Source organism: Artibeus jamaicensis, unplaced genomic scaffold (genome assembly GCF_021234435.1).
Source record: "Artibeus jamaicensis isolate MK-2021 breed Jamaican fruit bat unplaced genomic scaffold, CSHL_Jam_final contig_465, whole genome shotgun sequence".
In the NCBI taxonomy this organism is placed as follows: Eukaryota; Metazoa; Chordata; class Mammalia; order Chiroptera; family Phyllostomidae; genus Artibeus; species Artibeus jamaicensis.
The window spans coordinates 12250597-12273380 of NW_026521843.1; the positions used below are offsets into that span (position 1 = coordinate 12250597).

Below are 22784 nucleotides of genomic sequence, written 5' to 3' on the forward strand. Positions count from 1 at the left end.
CTCAAATTCAATCAGCTCCTTTTGGACTGTGATTAAAAGTAAAATTTTATACTGAGGAAGGCTAGTGTGCTAATCTTGGGACATGAAAAGGTGTTTCATGGCAGACAGCAGAACTATGGGCAGCCTGAATACACGATCGTTCCATTCGCTTGAAGCAATAAGCCATTCGAATTCTGGTATAAAATCTCTCTCCACATTTAAATTCCATGTACCGTTCAAAGTATACTATAACTACACGATGATCAAAGAATAAACATTATAAAATGAGTAAACCATACTACCCAATCATCTTTTGTAGCATAGTCTTTCGATTGGAAAAACAGACTTTAGAAGTAATCTATTTGCTTGTATACAACACATTTTAGACAATCTTCAACTTAAACTAAAGCCACATTTTTTCAATACAAAATCTTTTAGCTAAAAGATACTGAGGGACACTAAAACCTGAAGGAAAGATAACAAAAAATTTTGGATGGTTAATAAACATCAAATATGCCCTAGCTGCAAAATCCATGAGTTCAACTAGAAAAGTAGAATTGCATTTGAAGCCAACAGTAATCATAATTAAGTTACAGGAAGACATTGTTTTTCTTGTCATCTTTATTCAAGTATTTCACAGCAGTTATATTACAAATTACAGTAAATGTTCAAAATTCCAGAATTCAAAAATTAAATAATTTACTTCAAACTAATGTCAAATGAAGTCAAATGCAAAACATCAACTTAAGACAATTCTAAATTAAACTACAAACCCAAAACAGACCATAGTGATGAAGTCTACTTAAAGCTACAGAGTAGACGTACACGACTGAAACCAAGGGGGACTCCCGAAGTCTAAGTAAGTAACTGAATGTACAAAATACGAAAGATGCAGGTACAAGCCCAAATTCAAGCTTACAATGTGATTACAAATAATAATTATAGCAACAATGGCATTCAGCTACGGGACCTGACACGGATGATAGCTACCGAATAGCACCATAGCTGAACCAACTTAATCAAAAAGTGGGACTACATTACCACCCCACTCCCTAAAAATAAACTCCAGTAAACCTACAAATACATTGGCATATGAGAAAAATCAAGTCATGAAAGGATGTAAAACAAAACAAAACAAAAAAATCACAGGTGAGATTCAAGCTCAAAAACACGATTCCACAGCCATCAGTTTCGATCCAAGTGCGGTTCCATCATCTTCGAACAGCTCCCGCGGCCTCGACGGCTGAGCACCAGCTACTGCTGGGCTGCGCCGAGACACGGCACGTGTGTCACTGATCTGAGAGCAGGCTTCTCGAGGAGCTCACCGTTTATAATGCTCACAATAGGAAATAGGAACAGAGGTCAATTTGTACATAGTTTTGCCAATGCTATACAGCAAAAATTAAGAACTTACAGAAAGGTAAACAAAGTTGAGTCCACTTGAATCATTTCACAAGTTGTTTTAAACTATAGAACCACCAGATATCTGTAAAATAAGCGAACTGGTATAGTGTGTGTCTTTGGGGGGGGCGGGAACGGCAATGGAGGAGTTGGTACAATTTCAGCTCATTTTTCTCCCCTTGGCATTTGATTGGCTTTCTGTTTAAGACCTAAACTGTTCAAAGTGGCAGTTCCTATCACACTGAGGTTTCCTCCTATTTCTCCATCTATATCAAGGTTAAAATTTTTTAAAAACCTGATCTTTTGGAAGCAGTTTAATGCTGAACGTAAATAAATTCCCCTTGTCAAACTCACTGATGGCTAAAATCTTCATAAACTTGTACAAATTTAGTAACCTACTAATAACATGTGCGCTTTTATTTTCCTTTCACAAGTGCTGCTGTTACTTGAACAGAATGCTTCTGAATTAGAGTAACTGGAATAAATATTTAAAAAAAAATAGTGCAGCAAGAACCTGAGACTTGCAAAAAACCCTTTTACCAGAAACTTGCTACAAAAAATCTGCTACATCTTATTTCTTCATCAAATCTTTAAATTCTGTAACAATTTCCCTCAAAATACAAAATGCTAATGTATTAGACAGTAAAATAGTCTAAACTGGTATGATGGTAATAAATACTAAAGAAAGCATGATAATCCTCCCAATAATCAAATCAGAGGTTTTCAATAACCTCCCTTTAAAATGGTTCATCGTTAATCGCACTTGCCCACCTTAAAAATACAGTGTGTCTACATGGGTAGCATCTTGAATTCTATGACTGAGTATTACGAAAATTTTCGACTATTATAAAGAAAACAAGTGGCATCGTTCAAAACTGAAGCGAGAATCAGAAGGCGTGAAGGTCAGTGTGGGCGCAAAGAAGCACTTGGGATTACTGCAGTAGCCTGTGGCCTCAGTGCGCCTGCCGCACCGCACGGAGCGCACTGCGAACAGCCAGAGACAGGACACAAGTACCTTAGCTTCGGCGTGTAAACGGCGGCAAAGTGATTACAGGGCCCTGTAAACACTGTTGGTAACTAAAATACAAAAAGCTGAGGTAGCTCAGGATCTCTGCAGTAGTCCAAGACCGTTTGCTCCAATTAAAACCCAAACTCCATGTGTTGCATATACTGGAAAGACACCTGCAGCTAACAGCTATAATGAATGAAGCTATCAAGCCAACTGGTCAAAATTTTCCACTTTTTTGTTTAAAAATCATCTGATAAAAAATGTCACTGCACTCCCTTTGCCTCTTTGTAACTGCCTAGACTGTGTCTCCAAATCTGTAGAAGGTTTTGTAAAACTAGTGACCTATAATTCATTTTAGATAAGTACAACTCACAGAAATCACTCAACAAGACCCAAAATGGATTCCAATCAAAATGAAAATTTGTGAAAAGGTTAAACTTATGGTAAGGGACTTAAACATTTAATACTGTTATTCAGAGGACCATACCAGAGCTACTTGAAACTATGCATATAGAAGTTAAATTGTATGGAGCTTCTGACAAATTCCTCTCTGTCCATTTGGCAAGCCCTGGCTTTAAAACAAAACAGTAATAATTTACTGTACATGATAATCATTCTTCTCGAGGAACTCAGACATGAATAACTAGTAAGTTGCCGCTGACAGAGAAAGAACATCTACTATCTGTTTGTTTTCTGGTTATCACTGCCAGTGGCACCAAAAAGCATGTGGAGTTTTTGGTGGACTGTGGATTATTTTTGTTGTTGTTTTATTATATGTTTTAAAAACAGAAACAGACCATTAAGGAAAACTTACCCTTTTAATATATTATGTGGCTTACTGAGTATTTTGATTGAGTTTTAAAAACAAGATAGGCATTTTATACCCAAACACTGGTTGCCTCTTAATGACACAGAGTATCAAAACTTATTTTTAAGGTTCTGACCACAGAAAACATTTTAATTCATTTGCTACAAACAAGCCCATCTTTTTGTTTAGCCTTATCTTTCTCAAATGAATAAAAAGGCACATTAAAGGCAGTTCTAAAGAGCCTAATCTAATTTCATCCAGTTTCTTCAGTTCCCCATCAGAATATACCATAGCCAACTCATAAACAGGTTTCAGTTCATTACCCAGAGGAAAAAATAGAAACAAATATGATAAAAGGGATAGAAAAGAGAAAAATATAACAGTTTGCCCACTGTTTACACAATTCAACACAGTTAGAACTGCCCGCCGTTTCCTCGAGCTTGCTGGTCCGCTCCCCAAGCGGGGAGTCTCCGAAAGAGAGCGCCGGGAGGAGGAGCAGTGAGAGCAGTTTCTGTAGCACCAAAATCTCCAATCTGTGGGGTTGTATTTTTTATTTGTGGAAAATACAACATGTTTTTGAAGTTCTGTTTGGTTCTTGTAGGCTGGTTGGTTTCAGGTACCTGAGACAATAGCACCAAATTCAACAGAGAGAAAAAATGAGTGAGCGAGCACTTTACACCGAGGCTCTGCACGTAATTGGTGCAATTTGAAATTGAATGGCTCAGAAGACTGCTCTGTCAGGAGCAGATTGGAGAGGATAAACCACTCATCTTGAAGAGTTCATAGGAATGTCTCAAACATATGAACTGTTCTTTCCATCTCCTACAAAGGGAAGAAAAGTACATGTCATCTATTAAAGGAAAGACTGGGTATTATGGGAAAATTTGCTTTAACTTTTTAAAAAAAGATTTCAGATACAAGTTAAGTGTTTTCCTTACAACACCATAGCTACTCTGTATAAGACTATCTGCCCTAGACACTTCCAAATGCCTCCTATTTTACATTTAGGGTTACAAGGATGATGCTAGAACACTCCACGAGTACTTATTATGCCCGATATTATACTAAGAAATTCATGAGTACAAATAATTTGTCAGCTAATAAACAGCAGAGTCAGGATGTGAATGCAGGTGGCCTCACTCCAGAGCCTGCGCCCTTTCTTATTCATCATATTCGGCTAACTCCCAGAGCGAAATGAACTGATCAAGTACGGTAAAACTTGCACCAGAAGTAGAATACACCCCGACCCCACTGCTCTCCACTCCAACCACAGCTGGAAAAGGCAACAAACAAACAAACAAACAAAAACCCAGGAGTCGCTGCTATCACCACCCCCAGGAATGCCACTGACTGGAGGTGCCGCTGCAGATCACTCCCCTCTCTCAAGAAGGCCCTGACAACAGGGCTCCAGGAGCCACATCGAAATGCGTTTCACTGCTGAAGCGCATTCCATCCATTCAAGCCAATCAAATGTCAACAATGTGAATAAGGAAGTTCTAGAATGGGGGGGAGGGGGGAGTCAAGAACTCTACCCCACACATTTCATTCAGATGGACAAATATCAAATATATCTAAGACATTTGGTTTTCCACTTCCAAAGATATTATAATCTACATTCTGTAGAACTAATAGGCTACACTAACAGAGTGTCATCGAGCAAAAATTCTTCCATATGAACAATCAAAATCACTCCTGCTAAACGTTTCATCACATATTGCTGGGAAGGAAAAAGCCAGGTTATAAGACAGAATATACAATATGATCCCAATTTAAAAATACATATTCACATACTTACACATTATGTACATCGAGACATTTTAAAAGAATGAGATTATTCCCAAAGATAAACACTAAGTAGTTTCCTCTAGATGGGAGAATATGGACACTGTCTTTATTTTTTCATTTGTGATTTCTTATTATTTCTATCTGTTTTATCATGACAGTATAAGTTTGTAAAACTGTGACTCATAAAAATGTGATTATAATTTTTAAATATGCTCTTAATTTGATTCGAATCCAATATTCCTTATTACACATGGAAAGCAACCCCATCCTTTACATACACATCTTCAATATACTAGAAGTGCTCCTTGAGAGCAAGGGCTTTTCCTGAGTTGCTTTTGCAGCCCGGGCACACCAAGCACAGTGTCTGGTACTGCAGGTCCTTAATAAATATTTAATAAGTAGACCACCAGATAAACTAGCAGGCGCGCGAATAACGACAGTCTAATTAAGTCACTTAGCCATACGGCTAGTAGATGAGGAGTGACATTTGCTCAGAGGACCTCAAAAAAGCAGAAGTGCACATTCACGATGTAAATTACATGAACGGAGATATAAGCTCGTATTTGTAAGGAAGCACTGTCTCATGTCCCAGAGTCGTTTAAAAACAGAATAGTTTACCTCTGAAGTGTTTCAACAAAAGGACAACCACCCCTTCGCACAGCTATTTGACAGAACTAAAGCTGGCACATGAGATAACTTTTGAGTTCTCTTCCAACCGTTAACTGGGGGACAACAGGCCTCTCTGCCCACACTCAGCAGCAGCTGCCCAGGAAGTAGCGATAAACATGGAGAGGCCATGTCCACATTCAGAGGGACTCGGTGCTGCACCTGCTCAGTGGTGTCAGCAATAAGTGAGGAAGGGCAGCATTGCCATACACTATTTTGTGTACTTGGCAACCCAGAACCATGATTTTCTGTGTTTTGATAAATAAAAAATCCCAGATTCTTCCCTCCTGAGACATTCACCAAATAAGAAAATGATTCACCTAATCTTAAATCTTCAAAACATTCTTCGGTTACTTGGTAAAAGATATAGACTAAAACAACTGATCTTTGGGAAAAGCAAAAGCACATACTTGTTTGTCCTACAGATGAACCAGGCACTTACCTCCACAAGCTGTGATTTGTCATAATCTTTACGATGACGATAGATGCACTGACTAAGAAGAGAATATAATCTCTCAAGTTGATCAACTGCCAGATTGCTGCTTTTATCTACCAACAAATCAAGCAATTTCTAAGAAAAATTAGAAAAAAATACAATGAAGTTTGATTTCACTATTCAGACTGAAACAGTTATATCCAGTGGCAAGGCAACACACACTACAGGCAATGGATAACAGTGACACTGAGTTTATGAGTTTAGAAGACTCTAGGACTTAGTTTATTACCAAGACAATTCTCATATTTCTAAACCCCAAAAAGCACACATAACTTTTTTTTTTACTGAAAGCCCTAAAGCACTTATAGTCCTAGTTAAAGCAAAAGATGATCAAATCTACTTTTACTTGGTTGCCTACTAAACACATTCAAACCTCTTCCCACTCATTTACGGCAGACTGGGAAGGGTGAGCTCACCTTCAGTCTCTCATGATCGACCACGAGAGGCGGCACAGGCTCAGACGGCTCTTCTGGAACCAGTTCCAGGGTGGTGGTTTTTGCCTGCTCTAAAATTAACTTACGATATTTCTTTACTTTAGAAGCACCTACAATTGAGAAAAAAAGAATGTGCTACAGCAAGTAAAAGTTAAGAAAAATCGGGCTTAAACAAGTATAAATTTGGTTACCCACCATAAATCCTTTTTGGAATGAGTGTATTCTTTAAATGATAAAGGATTTTTTTCTGTAAGAATAAGTAACCCAGATGAAAGAGAACTAAACCTGAACTATGAAAGCCACGTCATACTACAATATCTAATAAATGCATTCACCAGATGGAATATAAAAGCAATCCTTATCTCTAAGCACTAACTAACAAAAACAGCCTTCACTCTCTTTATGATGGTAGTCATTTTAAAATTTGGAGCTTTCAGAATCAGAGAAAGGGAAGCAACCTAGAAAAGCAGATACTAACAAAGTGAGGCCAACCTGTCTACATACCTGCCTCCTAAAGTAAAACATATTCCTGAACATTACCGAAATTTATTTTTCTTTATTACACTGCCTAGACTTCTATTATAAGTTGATCTGGGTTATAATATTTTTTCCTTAAAAATCTGGACCTATTAAAGTGTAATAGTGCTAGTGATCTTTCCTAGCTTGGAGTGGATTAGTATAATCTAATTACTTTTCTCCCAACATCTTGCTGAGATAAAAACCGTTGAAATAAAAAAAAAAAAACACAAAACATAAAAATTCGGAGGTGGCTGAGCATCATTCAACAGCACCAGGCACTTGGGCCCTGTGCCCCCCTAAGCGGGAGCACTGTAAGAGGAGGCCAAGGGGGAAGGAACGCAAAGACAAACTTGGACGACTTCAGAACTTTCGTACAGGACCTGGCCCGTGTCAGGGACACTAGGAGGAGCTTTCCTTACCCTTCCTGCATTAGTCCTCTTATTCCCAAGTCTTTAAACAATTATCTTTCTTTAATGCCTGCTATGTAAATAAGAATCAAAATGCTGTCTTCAAAAAACATATTCCACAACACATCAGAGAAATGTTCCATTTCAGACAGACTTTAGAATGACAGCCTTGATTTATAGTTCAGGTAATGTACGCCAGCGCTGTTAAGCGCACACTGATACTCATTACTATACCTGTGGACTTCCAGGGGGCTGAGAACTTCGATGGGCAACCGCTGCCCCAACAGTTACAAATGAGAACTTCAGGTAAAGCTAGTACACAATACCTCGAAGGTTTCTAGATCACCAACTGACCATAATATTAATTTAAGCCTTTTCTGCAAGCTCACTAAAACCTCATGCAGCAGTAGCATGAAAAAGGGTCCCCCCACATACCCATCTTGCCTCGGCACACAAACCTCTCCCATTTTCCCACTCTGTCCCGTTCATTACTCAACCTTGGCTTCACACATTTTAAAGTTCTGTCTACATGACAGCCCAGAATAAATACAGCTCTTAAAACTACTTCCTCTTATTAAATATTGAAGAAAAAGAAAATTATTTAAGAATAGTATTTAAGAACAGTACATCTCTTTAACCATTAAAAAAAACTGTAAGACTCTGAATAATATCTTCCTACTTCCTATTTCTCCTAGAGGGCTAAAAAAACTGGCAGCAAAAAACTTTTCCCCCTAACCCAAATCCCAGGCTAAAACATAGATTCCACACAACGTAGAGAGCACAAGTTATAAACATAACTTCAAGATAGACTCATATAAGAAGAGTACCTGTTCAGGAAGGAAATATATATATGGAACAGGGTAGATGTCTAACTCGCCCCATCCCACTATGGACTAAAGAATACTGATATACAAAAAGGGGCTAGAAATCCTCAACACCCTCTTTCTGCTGCTTCTTAAAAGAATCGCAGAGCCATAAAAAGTCAGGAGCTGGCAGAGCGCTCCAACTATAAGAACAAGGTAACTTTGACAGTGAGCGTTCTGCTGCTTTCCTCTACCAGTAGCCCTACAAAGCACCCTCAGATTCAACTATCAGCGACTCTACAATTAATACACTTCAGTATATGCCAGATACTAGGAAAGGCAATTAATATACATGACATATGTAATCCCTGCAGTGACACCATTCTCATTTAATTTAAAAGATGAAAAAACAGGGTTGGAGAGTGTAGGTAACTAGCTCAAAGTCACATGATTACAATGAACAGGAGTGGTCATTTAATGTGGTCTGCATGGCTCAAATACACCACACTGCTGCAGTGTCCACATTTTCTCAGCCCACCCCCACCCCATCCTGCCCCAGTAATTCTTTTGTTAGAATTCCATCTTCTCAACACCTGTGGGAGTACTCAGTTTTTAGTCACAAATCCATTAGGATAGGGACGATAATCAGGTGGGAGCCAGACGAGCAAGTGGCCAGGAAAACAAAGCATTCTGCACGATAAACCCTCTGAAACATGCACCAAATTTTCATACGTATGTGTATGCTTTTCTAGGAAACAAGGATGAAAACTTTAACAAATTCTCAAAGGGGTATAAGTTATTTAGCAAATATTATTACTGAAAACCAAACAAAATATGCAATTAATTAACTCTGGGGCTTAAACCTTCAGGAGATTTATTAAAATATTATCTCTACCTTCTTTATCCAGTTCTGCATCTTTAACCTCCACATCGGGGCCAGGTTCTAACTTCTCATTACTGCTACATTCCAGGGCTTCTAACTTCTCAGGATCATCTCCATGGCTCTCATTCAAAGCTTCTGGTTTTCCTTTTGACTGGTCCTCCAGAAGAATCTTTTGTTCAGAACTGCATTTATCTCCGCTACTACAGAAAGAAACTACTTCAGCTTTGCCGTCCTGACACTCGAGAACTGGTATGCCTTCAAAACTGTCAGTGGAGGCCTCACCGTTTAGACAGCTTCCTTTAAGGAAAGGCTCCTTCCTAGAGGTCTGTTCTGGATTTAGAGAACTGCTGCTGTTGACCAGCAGAGACTCATTTGAACTTTCCTCTTCGGTAGATGCGAAGCTCTCTTTTGCCCCCGCTCCGCTGTTCAGCCTCTGCGCCTGGTCCATGTCCATGATGTCACACGAAGACTCGTCATTGGTCATAGATAAGTCTCCAGCATCCTCCCCGTTTTCTTCATGGCAGTCAGTACTGACCTCAAACTCTCCATTCTCCAGCGACTTCCTGCCCTCTGCGTGGTTCTCACAGTCTGCAAATTTAGTGTCTTCTTCATCTTTTTTTAAATTATTGACCTTCCTTTTCTTAATGATACCTTTACCCCACTGTGATCGCCGCCTCGATTTTCTCCGAACTCGAACTATTTTACAGGGAAGGAAAAGAGATATGTAGAACTTGGAGTGTGACACTTGTTTCACAGATGTAAAGTAAGACTCAAAAGAGTAAACTAATACCAGTGCAACACACAAGCAAAAACTACTTTGCCCCTGGCACCCATCCTAACTAACCTTCACAACTACAAGTAGAATGGATATGAAGTCAAGGATAAACTCTAAAGTGTTAAAATTTGTTAAATTTATTTCCTATATATTATCCAGCATTAATTTTTTCTATTACCCTAGATTCCACTTTATAGCTGTTCCTAATCCCTAACATCCAAGGTCAAACACATAATATTCACATTTAGGAAATGAGCACATTATCAGGCTACCGGGAAGGTTTTGGGTGACAGCCCTGGATTTCCACCAAAAAGTGGAGTGTTTTGCCACCAAGATAACCCCGAAGCACCTAAACCATGAAAAGAAATTAAAGCATGATCCAGTGTATCAAGACGAAATAGTTACAGGTGTCCCCACAAAGAAATCTCTACTGTGTCTTCTTCTAGAAGACAGAATAGCCCACAGTTAACATGGTCATGGACAGAGACCCCATGAATATTACATGGACAATCTGGTTAGCCAACAGTGAGCCTCAACTAGCTTACCTAGTAGAATCAACTTCTTACAAAGTTGTTATTTAAAAATATGTAGGAAAATTAAACCCTCTGCTATCAAAGTGGCAGGCAACACCACTAACACCGAAAATAAATGTTTAGTCAGTTACATGAAAATAAGGACCTACCAAAGTTGTAGGGAGTATACTCTTAGATGCTACAAACTATCATGAGCTTTATGGGTATTTTAAGAGCAGGTAATTTCAGGTGAAGATGGACCCAGGAATTTTTAATTCCCCATATGTATCAAAGATAGTTGGTTAAGCAATTCCATCCTACTTTCCCTTAAATAAGTAAAAAGTTAACTCTTATTTTGCAACTTGGGATAAATGCATAAAGAAATTGAAATATTGTATAAAAGTTATTAAAGAAAACTAGTTAAACTAGATACCTATCGCTTCTGGTGTCTATCACCAAATTCTCAATATTAGCTTACTGAAAGCTATCAGGGTAAAAATAATTCACTTTTCCCTAAGATTATAAAAGTAATGTCAAGTCTGGCTTAATTAAAAAAATAGTATATATTTTTAATATATAAAAGTTAAAAAGCTTCCTTGGCAAAGACATTTTAAAAGGGAAATACAACTATGAGAGTACTAAGTGCAGACAGTTTAATCCACAGTTTAAAAATTGCTTTTGGAAGAGAAATTGAAGGGAACATGGTCTTATGACAATGCTTGTTTCTTATGTTCTACTGCTTAATATAAATGTGTGATCTATCAACAGTGTATAGTGTGTTTACATACTTTTTTCATCTTTAATTCATACTGAGTTTCTATAAAGATACTAAAGTTGTCACAAGAAATGAACAAATTTTGATATACAGTACTCCTTCTTATCTAAAAATAAATCTACTAAAGGTTTCCAAAATTCAAGTTAGTTGCTTGGCTCAAAATATATTTTGCCTTCAAAACTGTAATATCCTTAGAATCATCTCTCCTTTTCTTTTATGCTGTTAATTTCTGTTTACAGTTTATAGTCACAGGGAAATTGGAGAAGTTCTGTATTAGTCTTCTGTAAAAAGCTGGACACAAGCTAAAGTGATGGATATTCATAAGCATTCCATTAACTATATGAAAAACTACTCCAGTCCACATTAAAAATGAACAAAAAATGTAGCTGCTCTTTCTCTAAAAGTTGAAACTATTAGGTCTTTACTTCCTAACAAGTCACTCCTGACACTGGCCTCACTTTTCCTCCAACCATGTAACCTAAAGTCCAAACGGTTCCCCTTTTCTTTCCTCATTAAGCCATGGAGCACCAGAGCAAGAGGCTGAGCTCTGCTCAATCAAGAGCCAAACCAATTACTTGATATGTAGGTGGGACACTAAGCAAAGGCCAAAAGCCCTACTGCAGCAAATTCACTTCTAACACTTTGATCCCAACTAAGAACAGAGAAAATGTTCTCGTTTGCAGGGATGTCAAACTACAGAAAATTTCCCTCTCTTTATATAATTACTTGTAACAGCTAGTGTGATTTCAGTAAAATAAGAGAAATATAAGCTCCACAAGAATGGGGATTTTTGTTTTAGCCACTGCTGAATCTCCATAGCACCTCATATATGGTAGGAGTATATATTTATACTACTTCCTTTCTCAGGGATGCTTTGTGTAAAAAGCCCTTTTAGAGGTACAGGCTTTAGAGTCAATTTTTATAGTATCTCTGAGCTTGTTTCCAAAACTAAGACTTTAGGAAAGCAACTCTGCCTTAGAAACATGTAGATTTATGATTTAAGTAAGTTAACATAAAACAGACATATGATGAGTCACATATGCCATCTACTGGTAAAACAAGACTCATTTATAGATTCAAGTAATATTTTAATGTTTAAAGAAACTCAGATTGCTTAAAGCCCATATTCATTTGTTTTAGTTAGTAAATGTTTGTGTCAAGTGCAGAGAACATAAAGGATTTTAAGTTTTAGAGTGTTGTGTTACGGAATCCAGGTCATGACCGAGACACAACTAGGCCAAATAACTTTAATCAGCTCCATAGAACCAAAGGCAACACTAAGTGCTTCCAATTTTCTCATATATTAATGCCTTATCACAAAGTGGACAAGTTAAAAAACAGTTATGGTTTATTCATTCAAATTCAGTGCCACTGGGAAAGAACGTATCACGGCCAGCCTTCCTGACAGTTGGAGGGACATCAGAAGATGCAGAAGAACAGCATCTATCTTCCGAGGACAGCTACCTTCAGTGAAACATAAGCACTGCATTAGGAAGATGCTATGTTTATTAACATTTGCCTTTTAGAGAAAAAATAGAGGGAAACACTGAATATTCCCTCTCTAAGTAGATCTCTTAAACCAAACTACATGAAGAAGGCTGTACAGATCTTTCAAACTGAGCACAAAATATCTCAGAAAAATCAACCTCCTTCTGTTGAATCAGCCACTCTGTCCAGACAGAGTTTCCATTTTCCACCAGAAGGACAATATCCAACATCGCACACAGCAAGGGGCTGGGGCTGGAAGCAGGTGGATAAAAAAAATCTATGGGCTCCATATCTCTATCTCAACACCAAAGTTTAAAACTAAAACTACTCAAACTTAGTTCGATCACAACAGCAAGCACTGCAGAGGGCTGGAAAAGAGCAGACAAGGTGAAAGAAATGCATGTCTTCAGCCTTTTACCCCACCAGTTCTTCACCTCTGCAGAGCGAGAGGAGTAAATGAGTGGTGGGGAACGGCGCGCTCTGGCCTGTGGACCCAGTCCCCAGGAATCCGCATCATTCTCAGTTGTCCCCCCACCGGTCTCGGCAGCATGGTCTCAAACACTCACACGCACATTTACTGGCAGAGTTGTGCCAGGCATCCACTGGGTTTCTTTGTTTGTGCCGAAATGCCTCTTCAACTCTAGTTTCTGTCTTCCGAGCTCCAGTACCATGAGGATTTATTTGTTCTGCTGTTACCGATAAGCCTGCAAGCAGAAGATAAGCAATACCTATTTAAATATTCCCAGCTAAATAAACCAAAGTCTAAAATACAGAACTGAGTTTTAAAGTCATTAATTATACTTAGACAGTTTATAATTTGGATGAAAATAGTATCTTTTGTTTTAAGATGGGCAGGAAACTAGATATAAAATCATAAAAATAAAATAACCTGGCAGGTAATGCTTACATTTAATCCTCAAAGGGGCCCTATGTATATACTCATTTTAATTTGCAAAGGGACACATTTCGCATTTTTATGACAGTGGGGTAATAAGATTATATGTTGTCTGAAAGTTATGATTTCTGCCATCTTAGAATGTGTAAGTGCTTAATGGGCCAGTAAACCCCATGGAACTGTTTTCCTCTGATACTAGCTGCCTGTCACATCCCACTGCAGTTGAGTTTGGTTTTCCTGCATTGATCTTCATGAGAGTAACCACTCCATCTCAGCGTTCACTACGTTTCTTGGTTCTATGTCATTCTTAAATGCTGATGTTTCCCAGGTGGTCTCTGGAATAGCTTTTCTTCTCGCTCTGATCTACTTTCTACCACGAAGTATCATTCATGCCTTCGGTTTCCAGTACCAATATACAATGATTTCCAAATCTACATTTTTGAGCCCAAACATTTCTTGGGCTTTTCTAATCCATACAGCCAACAGCCTATGCCAGATTTCCAACTGAGTATCCTAAAGACAGGCCAAATGATCTTTCCCCACAAAATACCTGTTCCTCCTCGCACTGGTGGTATTAGCATCTACTGGGTCACTGAACCAGTGACATGGCCGTCACTCTCAACCCCTCCTTCCCTTCACAATGCCCTTCGCCCTGCAGCCACATCTCTTTCATTAATTCTACCTTCATCCCTATTTCACTCATTAAAATGCTGAACAGCTTTTTCTCCCAACAGCATTAGGAAAGTACAATTTACATAACATAAAACTCACTCTTCTTTAAGCATACACTTACAAGATTTGTAGTAAATTCTCGGTGCTGTGCAATCAGCACAGCAACCCGGTTTTAGGGAACTCACCCAGGGAACCACCAACCCACTGTGTGTCTCCACAGGCTCGCCTTTTGTGAGCCGTCCATGCAAATGGAATTGTACCTATGCAGCCTTTTCTGGCTGGACTCTTGCACTTAATGGATGCTTCTGAAGTTCGTCTATGTCGAAGCATGTATCAGACTCTGTTTCTGCTTTGTTTATGCCTGCTGAGCTGCATGCCAGCCATCACATGACACACCCCACTTTCTTTACCACTCACCAGCTGACAGACACTCATGCTGTTTCTAGAGTTCAGTTGTGAACGATGCTGCTACAAACATTCACGTATATGTCTTTAAATGGGCATATGCTTTTCATTTCTCTTCAGTAGATCCATAGGAGTAGAATCACTGGGTCATATGGTCAATGTTATTTTTAACTTTTTAGAACTGCCAAACTGTTTCTAAACTGGATCCGACAGTTTTTAACTGGTCTCCCATCTTCCTACTCTTCACCCTGGGACCTTGCTGTTCCCTGCTGCCAAAGCAATCTACTAATTTGTTCCCCTGCTTAAAATACTTCAGTGACTTCTACCAACTATGACAATGGTTCTTAAAATTTAATGTATACAAAAACCTCTTGAATAGTTTCAGTGCACAGTTCTCGGTCTTACTACTCTCAGAGAATCACTAGGTCTAAGCTGATGTGGGCAACAGGCGCACCGTTTTGCTAAACACCAGCCTATGAGACAATGGCATCGATTCATTCGAGCACTGATAGAAACCCTGGTATATACTAGACATGGTTCTAGGAGCTGCAGGAGGACTATGAACAGGACATGGCACAAAATACAAAAAGGAAAGACAACAAAAGCAACAACAAAGTGCCAAGTGATTACGATGCCCAGAGCCCAAATAGGTGGCCAGGAAAGGCCTAAGAAAGCAGCAGAAAAGCTTCTTCACAATTTCAGTCTCCTGGGCCCAGCTCACCTCTGGAGCTCTAGTTCTCACCATTTGGTACATCTTCAGCAATACCAAACAGTTAGCAGTTCTAATATACCGCATAATTTCACTTATACACACTGTTTATTGTGCTCACAAATACCACCCCTTCCCTGTCCCTACTACCTTCCTCTGCTCCACTAGAGACAGCTCCTTCTCTCCCCAAACCCTATCAATTTGCTGCGTCCCCACCAAGAGGTCTCTCCCCTGTGCCATAAACACACTTCAGCCAGTCCATATACCACACTGTACTTGATTTGTTTTACCTTCCACTCCCTCTCCTACTAAAGTGTGAGTTCCTCAAGGACAAGGTGTTTGAGTGAATGAAAAATCACATTTGCTAATTCTGTGTTCATATTAAGAAACTTGTCCATAAAGTTCAATTGGGACAAAAACCAAATCAACCAGTATTCCTAAAACTTTTAAAAAGTACCAGTATTGGGTGTAAACTCATGAAAAACAAACTCTCTTCAGATATGAAAGCCTATCTAAATCCTTTAAGAAGAGAAATCAATAATTAACAAAGATAAATTCCTGCAAAAGAAATTTCAGAAAGAAACACTTTACTTTAGCAATTTGCACCACTGAACAACACTTTCCTAGGAAGTCAAGTTTTTAAATATCTTTGAGAATTTACATGACACATACCAGTATCAGAAATTAAGTAAAGGCTGCGCCTCAAAATTCAGTTTTCCCAGTATCAGGAACCATAAAGACACACCATTCAATAACATTCAGCAACTCTTGGTCATTAGCAGGCAGTTCATTTCTAGAACTTACCTCTTTTTATTCTTGCTTCCTTAATTTCTTCACAGAGCTTATTAAATTCTGGATCCAGTTCAGCTGCGATGATGGCATGCGCAGTGTCCTTCAGGGTGCAGGCCCTGTGTCTAATTATTTTATCTGTTGAAAAAGTTGGTATGCATTTATTATACAGACAAATCAAATAACACTAACAAGGGGCATCTTAAAAAGCATTTAAATAAAACTGTAAAAAGCATTTCTACGTGAGTTCACTTACGTGATGAATAAAAATAAATACAACAAGCTACACAATCAAGCCCATATGACTTTATTTTACATTTTTTAAAACAAAATGTATGCACTTCAATAAAAATTTTAAAAAGGGATAGGATAGCCCTGACTGGTGTGGCTCAGTGGGTTGGTTGGGTGTTGTCCCACAAACCAAAAGGTCACTGGTTCGATTCCTGATTAGGGCACATGCCCAGGCTGTAGGCAAGGCCCCGGTTGGGGGCATGAGAGAGAAAAGCAATCAAAGTTTCTCTTGTACATCAATGTTTCTCTCCTCTTTCTCCTTCCCTTCCCCTGTCTCTAAAAATAAATAAATAAAATCTTAAAAGAAAACAAGATTTAGGATATTCGCCATGTGCCCAGCACTAGAGTTCTCATAAATGGATACTGAGAATTCAAAAATTCTTACATACTTTTCTTCATAAGTGAAAACTGGTCAAAACTAGGCTGAAGAATATAATATATCCTAAGCAAGGATGACCTTTAAAAACCATAGCAGAAGTAGACAAATATAGCAAGGTACTCAAACTACAGAATGCAAGTTGGTATAAAAATTGTAGGCACATCCAGGCGAGAAGTATATGCTCCCTTCAGGTAAACTATAGTAACGGTGGTGCTAAAAGAAGGGTCTCTGCTTTCCACTTGGCCAGAAGTCCTCGTGCACAAACAACATTATGTAAACAGTGTCCCCTAGAGCTGTACAGCTGACATGTAAAAGCCAAGTAAATGTATCAAATGCTCTTATTTTGTAACAGTATCAAAAACTAGAACCCAAAGTCTCAAAATAACATCTGCCTTTTCATCTCTAGTAAAGACATAAAGTATAAAGACAAAGAGATATTTTATGTATAATTTTCTCATTAGAAATTCATAATTCGTTGCGGAAATCTAACAAAAACATGCAGTATTCAAACGGCAACCATTGGTGTACTTCCTTCTAAAACGTTTTCTCTAAACATTCATTCAATAAACATTGTCAACTGTACCAAAAACTGAGTCAGGGGATGGCTACACAGTGGTGAACAAAACAGACACATCTCCACTTTCAAGGCGCATTTAGGACTAGTACAGGCAAGAGGTATTAACCACATAATCTCTCAGACGAACATATAAACACCATCTCTACTCCCCACCCCAAAACCCCTGCACATCAGCTACAATGAAAACCCACAGGGTACTGGAGTGGGTGCCAGCTGAGACTGGGCAGGTCGGGAAAAGCCTCTCTGAAACATGAGACTTGAAGTAGCCACTGAAAGAGTTGAGAAAAACCAGTGCAGGTTCATAAAATACTATGTGAGAAAGTTCCGGAGTAAAAAGATCTCAGAGACTTCAAGAAAATGAAAGGCAGCCCATGTACTTAGAGCACAATAACAGGCAAATAGAAATCTGACCATAGTTAAAAGGCTTTTATTTTAGATTTTTATCTGAAAGAACAATGAAAAGTTGTTGAAAAGGTCCATCCGAGCAGGGAAGTGATGACTTGAATGAACGTCTTCAAAAGATCTTCGAGTTTAATTCTGCAGGGTCCGGGAGAAGCAAGCCCTGCTTGAGTGTGGTTGGTAGAGTAAATAATATGGGTGTAATAATTTATAGTTTTAATTTGAACATTTCACCTAAAATGTCATATGTATGCTTGAGTGTGATATTGTTATATTACAGAATTGCATGCTTTATGAAATAACCCTCTTTATCCCAGGTAATATCCTTTGATATGAAATCTACATTGTTATTTATATAACCATACCAGCTTTCCGTAAATCCTTGGTTATAAGACTTCCCTTCAGATAGTCCTCAATTGGTTATGCAGGTTGACTGCTCTGTATTTCAGCTGTAATTCCAGTTTGGGCCTGGGAGGAGGTGAGTGCAGCTTCTATCTACTCTGCCACCACTTTGGATCTGCCTAGACCATTTACTTTCAATATGCCTTATGTGATTATCAATTTGGTTCCTATTTATTCCCTTTTTCATCTTTCTCTTGCTTGTTTTAGATGGTGTATTTTTTAATGATTCCATTGTATCTCCTGGCTATCTCCATTTCACTTAGGTCTTTTCCTGGTTATCTCCTCCTCATTAGGTCTAACTATTTGCTGCACTAACACTAGCCCTGGTGAGCTTCAAATATTCCCTCTTTCTCGGGTCTCAGATAGTTTCCTCACGAGTACACACAGATCAGTGCTTAATTGCTGCCCGGAGAAGGATCATCTGCACATCTCCAGAGTGCTCCCTCCACGAAACTCTCTTCTTTCTGGTACTTTGCCTTGAAATCTCTGCCACTGTGGCCTCCTTATATTCCCAGCTGTCTCTTTCTTATTAAGGGTGAATTCCAGGCTCCACCTGGGTTCTTCTTTCCTGTGCCACAGTCTGGGAACTTTCCAGGTAACTATAGTGCTCACTTTGTTAGTTTCTCCTCTGTTGGTAATGACTTTCCTTTGTTTCCTGATATCCAATGTCTTCAAATCATTTTTTCATACATTTTCTTGTTTTCCTTTTCTTCATTCTTTGAAAACCAAACTTTAATGGCCATGTAACAATCCAAAGTAGGATATACTTTTATTTTGAGGCCTTTTCCTCTACTGTTTTTTTACAGTATATTTTATTGATTATGCTATTATAGTTGTCCCAATTTTTCCCTTTGCCCCTTCCACCTGGTACCCCCTTACCTCCAGCAATGTCCCGGCTTAGTTCATGTCCATGGGTCATATGTATAAGTTCTTTGGCTTCTCCATTTCCTATACTATTCTTAACATCCCCTATTTTGTACCTACCATTTATGCTTCTTAATTCCTGTACCTTTCCCCCATTTTCTTCCTTCTCCCTTCCCACTGATAAGCTTCCATGTGATCTCCATTCCTACGATTCTGTTCCTGTTCTAGTTGTTTGCTTAGTTTGTTTTTGTTTTTTTAGATTCAGTTGTGGATAATTGTAAGTTTGTTATCATTTCATTATTCATAGTTTCAATTTTCTTTTTCTTAAATATGTCCCTCTAACATTTCCTATAATAAGGACTTGGTGATAATGAACTCCTTTAGTTTTTTCTTGTTTGGGAAGCTCTTTATCTGCCCTTCCATTCTAAATGACAGCTTTGCTGAATAGAGTAATCATGGTTGTAGGTCCTTGCTTTTCATCACTTTGAATACTGTTTGCCATTCCCTTCTTGCCTGCAGTTTCTTTTGAGAAATCAGCTGACAGTCTTATGGGCACTCCTTATGGGCTTTTCTTTTGCTGCTTTTAAGATTCTCTCTTTAACTTTTGGCATTTAATTATGATGTGTCTTGGTGTGACCCTCTCTGGGTCCAACTTGTTTGGAACTCTCTGTGCTTCCTTGACTTGTATGTCTATTTCCTTTGCCAAATTAGGGAAGTTTTCTTTCATCATTTTTTCAAATAAGTTTTCAATTTCTTGTTCTTTCTCTTTTCCTTCTGGCACCCCTATGATTCAGGCATTGGTGCGTTTGGTAATGTGCCAGTCTTCTTACTCTCTTTGTTTTTTTAAATTGTTTCTTTATTTTCTAATGATTGACTGTTTATTTCTTCCTTATGCTCCAAATTCCTGATTTTAACCCCAGCTTTCTTCCCTTCACTGTGATCCCCTGTGGATTTTTCTTAGTGTAGGCTTCTTTTCTTCCCTTATGTGTTTGTAGTACTCAAGTGAGTTCTCTGAGCATCCTTATCACCAGTGTTTTGGATTCTGCATCTGATAGGTTGGCTATCTCCATTTCACTTAGGTCTTTTTCTGGAGTTTTGATCGGTTCTTTCATATGGGCCATATTTCTTTGTCTCCTCAATTTGGCAGCCTCCCTGTGTTTGTTTCTGTGTGTTAGATAGAGCTGTTTTGACTCCCTGTCTTGGTGCACCTGCTACACTGTAAGGGGCGGAGCCTGAGGTATTCTTTGTGGCGCTGTATGTGGGGGAGGGGCTGGAGAGGAACAACGCTGCTTGCTCAGCTCTCGGCCACCTTTCCAGTCACTTCCCCCACTTCCCGTGGGTGACTGATGCCCTTCTAGCTGCTGCCCTGATGCTGAATTCCAGAGTGTGTGGGTTTGCCTATGTTCTAGGACTGTGCAGATCCTTTAAACAAACTCTGAGAGACTGGCAGTTTCTTCGGCTGCCCCAACCCCCACTGGTTTTTACAGCCAGGAGTTAGAAGGTTTTATTTTCCTGGTGCTGGAACTCTGGGCTATGCAGTCTGGCCTGGGACTGGGATCGTTTGCTGTCTAGGTGTCCCTCCCAGTTTTTATTTGCCACACGTGAATGTGGGACCACCTGTTTCATCAGCCAGTGCCACCACCTTGCTGCCGCCACCTCACCACCACCGCACCACATCCTCTCTGCTCCGGCTCCCCATCTCCACCCCTCCTACCTGTCTGCATGAATATTTCTTCTTTAAATCCTTGGTTGTCAGACTTCCATACAATTTGGTTTTCTGGCAGTTCTGGTTGTTTTTTAGCTGTGATCCTTCTTATGGTTGTGTGAGGAGGTGAAGCATGTCTACCTATGCCTCCATCTTGGCTGGAAGTTCTCTACTGTTAAATATTTTAAGTTACTTCAAGTTTTAGTCACTACAGATAAGGGGTTACAATGAACGTCTTTAAAAGTAGCTATGTTTTCAAGCTGTTAGAGAAGTAGATGAATTTCCCACCACTCCTTCACAGGCACTATTCTCCAGCCATATTACCTCTTTCATGCCTTTGTGTATCAGTTACACACCTCCTCTCTTGGCCTAGGATGAGTGCCCTTCCTGGTCTCATTCATCTCCAGGCAGTACCTTTCTCTCTGTGCTCTACTCACACTGCTTACACATTTCCAATACAGACCATATGAAACTACATTGCAATCATCTGCTGCCACCTCAATGCTATCTCTACACCTTAATAATCTTGCTACTATAATTATTAATAAGTAGATATCTGTCATTACTATAAACAGTGGGTTTTAACAGCTGGGCCAGTGCAGTGTGTGTATGAGTGTGTGTATGAGTGTATAACTGTTGTAGGCTAAACTGTTGTCTACCCCCCCCAAAAATTTTGTATGTTGAAGCCCCAATCCCCAGTACCTCAAAACGTGACTGTATTTAGAACAGAACCTTTATAGAGGTAATTAAGATAAAATAACATCATATGAATAGGCCACAATCCAATCTGATTTTTGTCCTTATAAAAGGAAGAAGTTTGGATACACCAAGGGTGTACACGCACACAGAGAAAAGACCATATGAGAACACAGCAAGAAGACAGCCATCTGCACACCAAGAAGAAAGGCCACAGAAAAAACCAAACCTTCCAACACCTTGATTTGGGACTTTTAGCTCTAGAACTAAGAGAAAATAAATTATCTGTTGTTTAAACCACCTGTGACATTTTGTTATGGAAGCCCTAGCAAACTAATAGCATAACATAGCATAATGTCTGCCACACAGTCATTATTCAGTATGTATTAGTGATATGAATATCTCTACCTCAAGGGGCAAGGACTGTCATATTCACCTTTATATTCCAAGCAGCCAGCTCAATAACTAGTACATGGTACTCACAAATACTAAAGAAGATATAAATGACTACAGCTAAGTATAAACACAGAGGGCTCCAAAGCTAGGGTGAATCAGTGAGCTGTATTCCTAAGTAACAAGTACAAAACAGAAGATTTCTAGAAGACTGCAAGACTAGGGCTAAAATTTCAGTGAAATTAGTTAAATAATGATATGTGCTTGAGGGCTAGAGAAGGGATGCACTACAACAGTGGTCCCTAACCTTTATGGCTCCAGGGACTGGTTTTGTGGAATTACAATTTTTCCACAGACCAGGGGGGTGGGTGGAGACAGGAGGCAGAGCTCAGGCACTAATGCAAGTGAAGGTTTGTTCGCTTGCCCGCTGCTGACCTCCTACTGTGCAGCCTGGCTCCTAATAAGTCCCAGTCATCAGCCCGGGGGTTGGGACCCCTGCACTACAATATAAAGTATAAGAAAGTTAAACATTATATACAACATATTATAAGACAATATATTCACATATCTGATACTGATCACACTTAGAACCTACAAATTAAAAGTCTCTGGCTAACATATTTCATTTCTGTCCACATCATATTCAAGGGAGGGAACCTGGGTGAACACATGACAACATGTACAGCTCTCAAAATGCTGGATTTTGTCTTCTCTGTGTATCCTAGGGTTGTTTTTTTTTTTCCCCCCAAATGGCCAAGTACTTGACAAAACAGAACACTGCAAGCTTTCAAATACTCATGGGAGCTTGTAAAAGTAATACAATATTCATGTAATTTCCACTTGCTACACAACAGACCCTGAGGTTGTT

General features: G+C 39.1%; 1 protein-coding gene across 4 annotated transcripts in view; it reads right to left on the reverse strand.

Moving 5' to 3' along the window:
• Window positions 1–601: 601 nt before the first annotated feature.
• The window catches only part of ATAD2B (ATPase family AAA domain containing 2B), a 137828-nt gene continuing 115645 nt past the window's right edge, over window positions 602–22784 (reverse strand). For 2 of the 4 annotated variants that reach the window (XM_037143416.2, XM_037143414.2), the window contains exons 23-28: window positions 16226–16348; window positions 13307–13444; window positions 9203–9886; window positions 6561–6688; window positions 6091–6219; window positions 602–4019 (exon numbers count right to left, since the gene is read on the reverse strand). In XM_037143416.2, coding sequence (XP_036999311.2) covers window positions 3978–4019; window positions 6091–6219; window positions 6561–6688; window positions 9203–9886; window positions 13307–13444; window positions 16226–16348 — 1244 coding nt within the window. In that variant the 3' untranslated portion in view covers window positions 602–3977. Of the gene's footprint in view, window positions 4020–6090; window positions 6220–6560; window positions 6689–9202; window positions 9887–13306; window positions 13445–16225; window positions 16349–22784 lie in introns of those variants that run through there. The other 2 variants (XM_037143415.2, XM_037143417.2) reach the window with 2 other exon arrangements.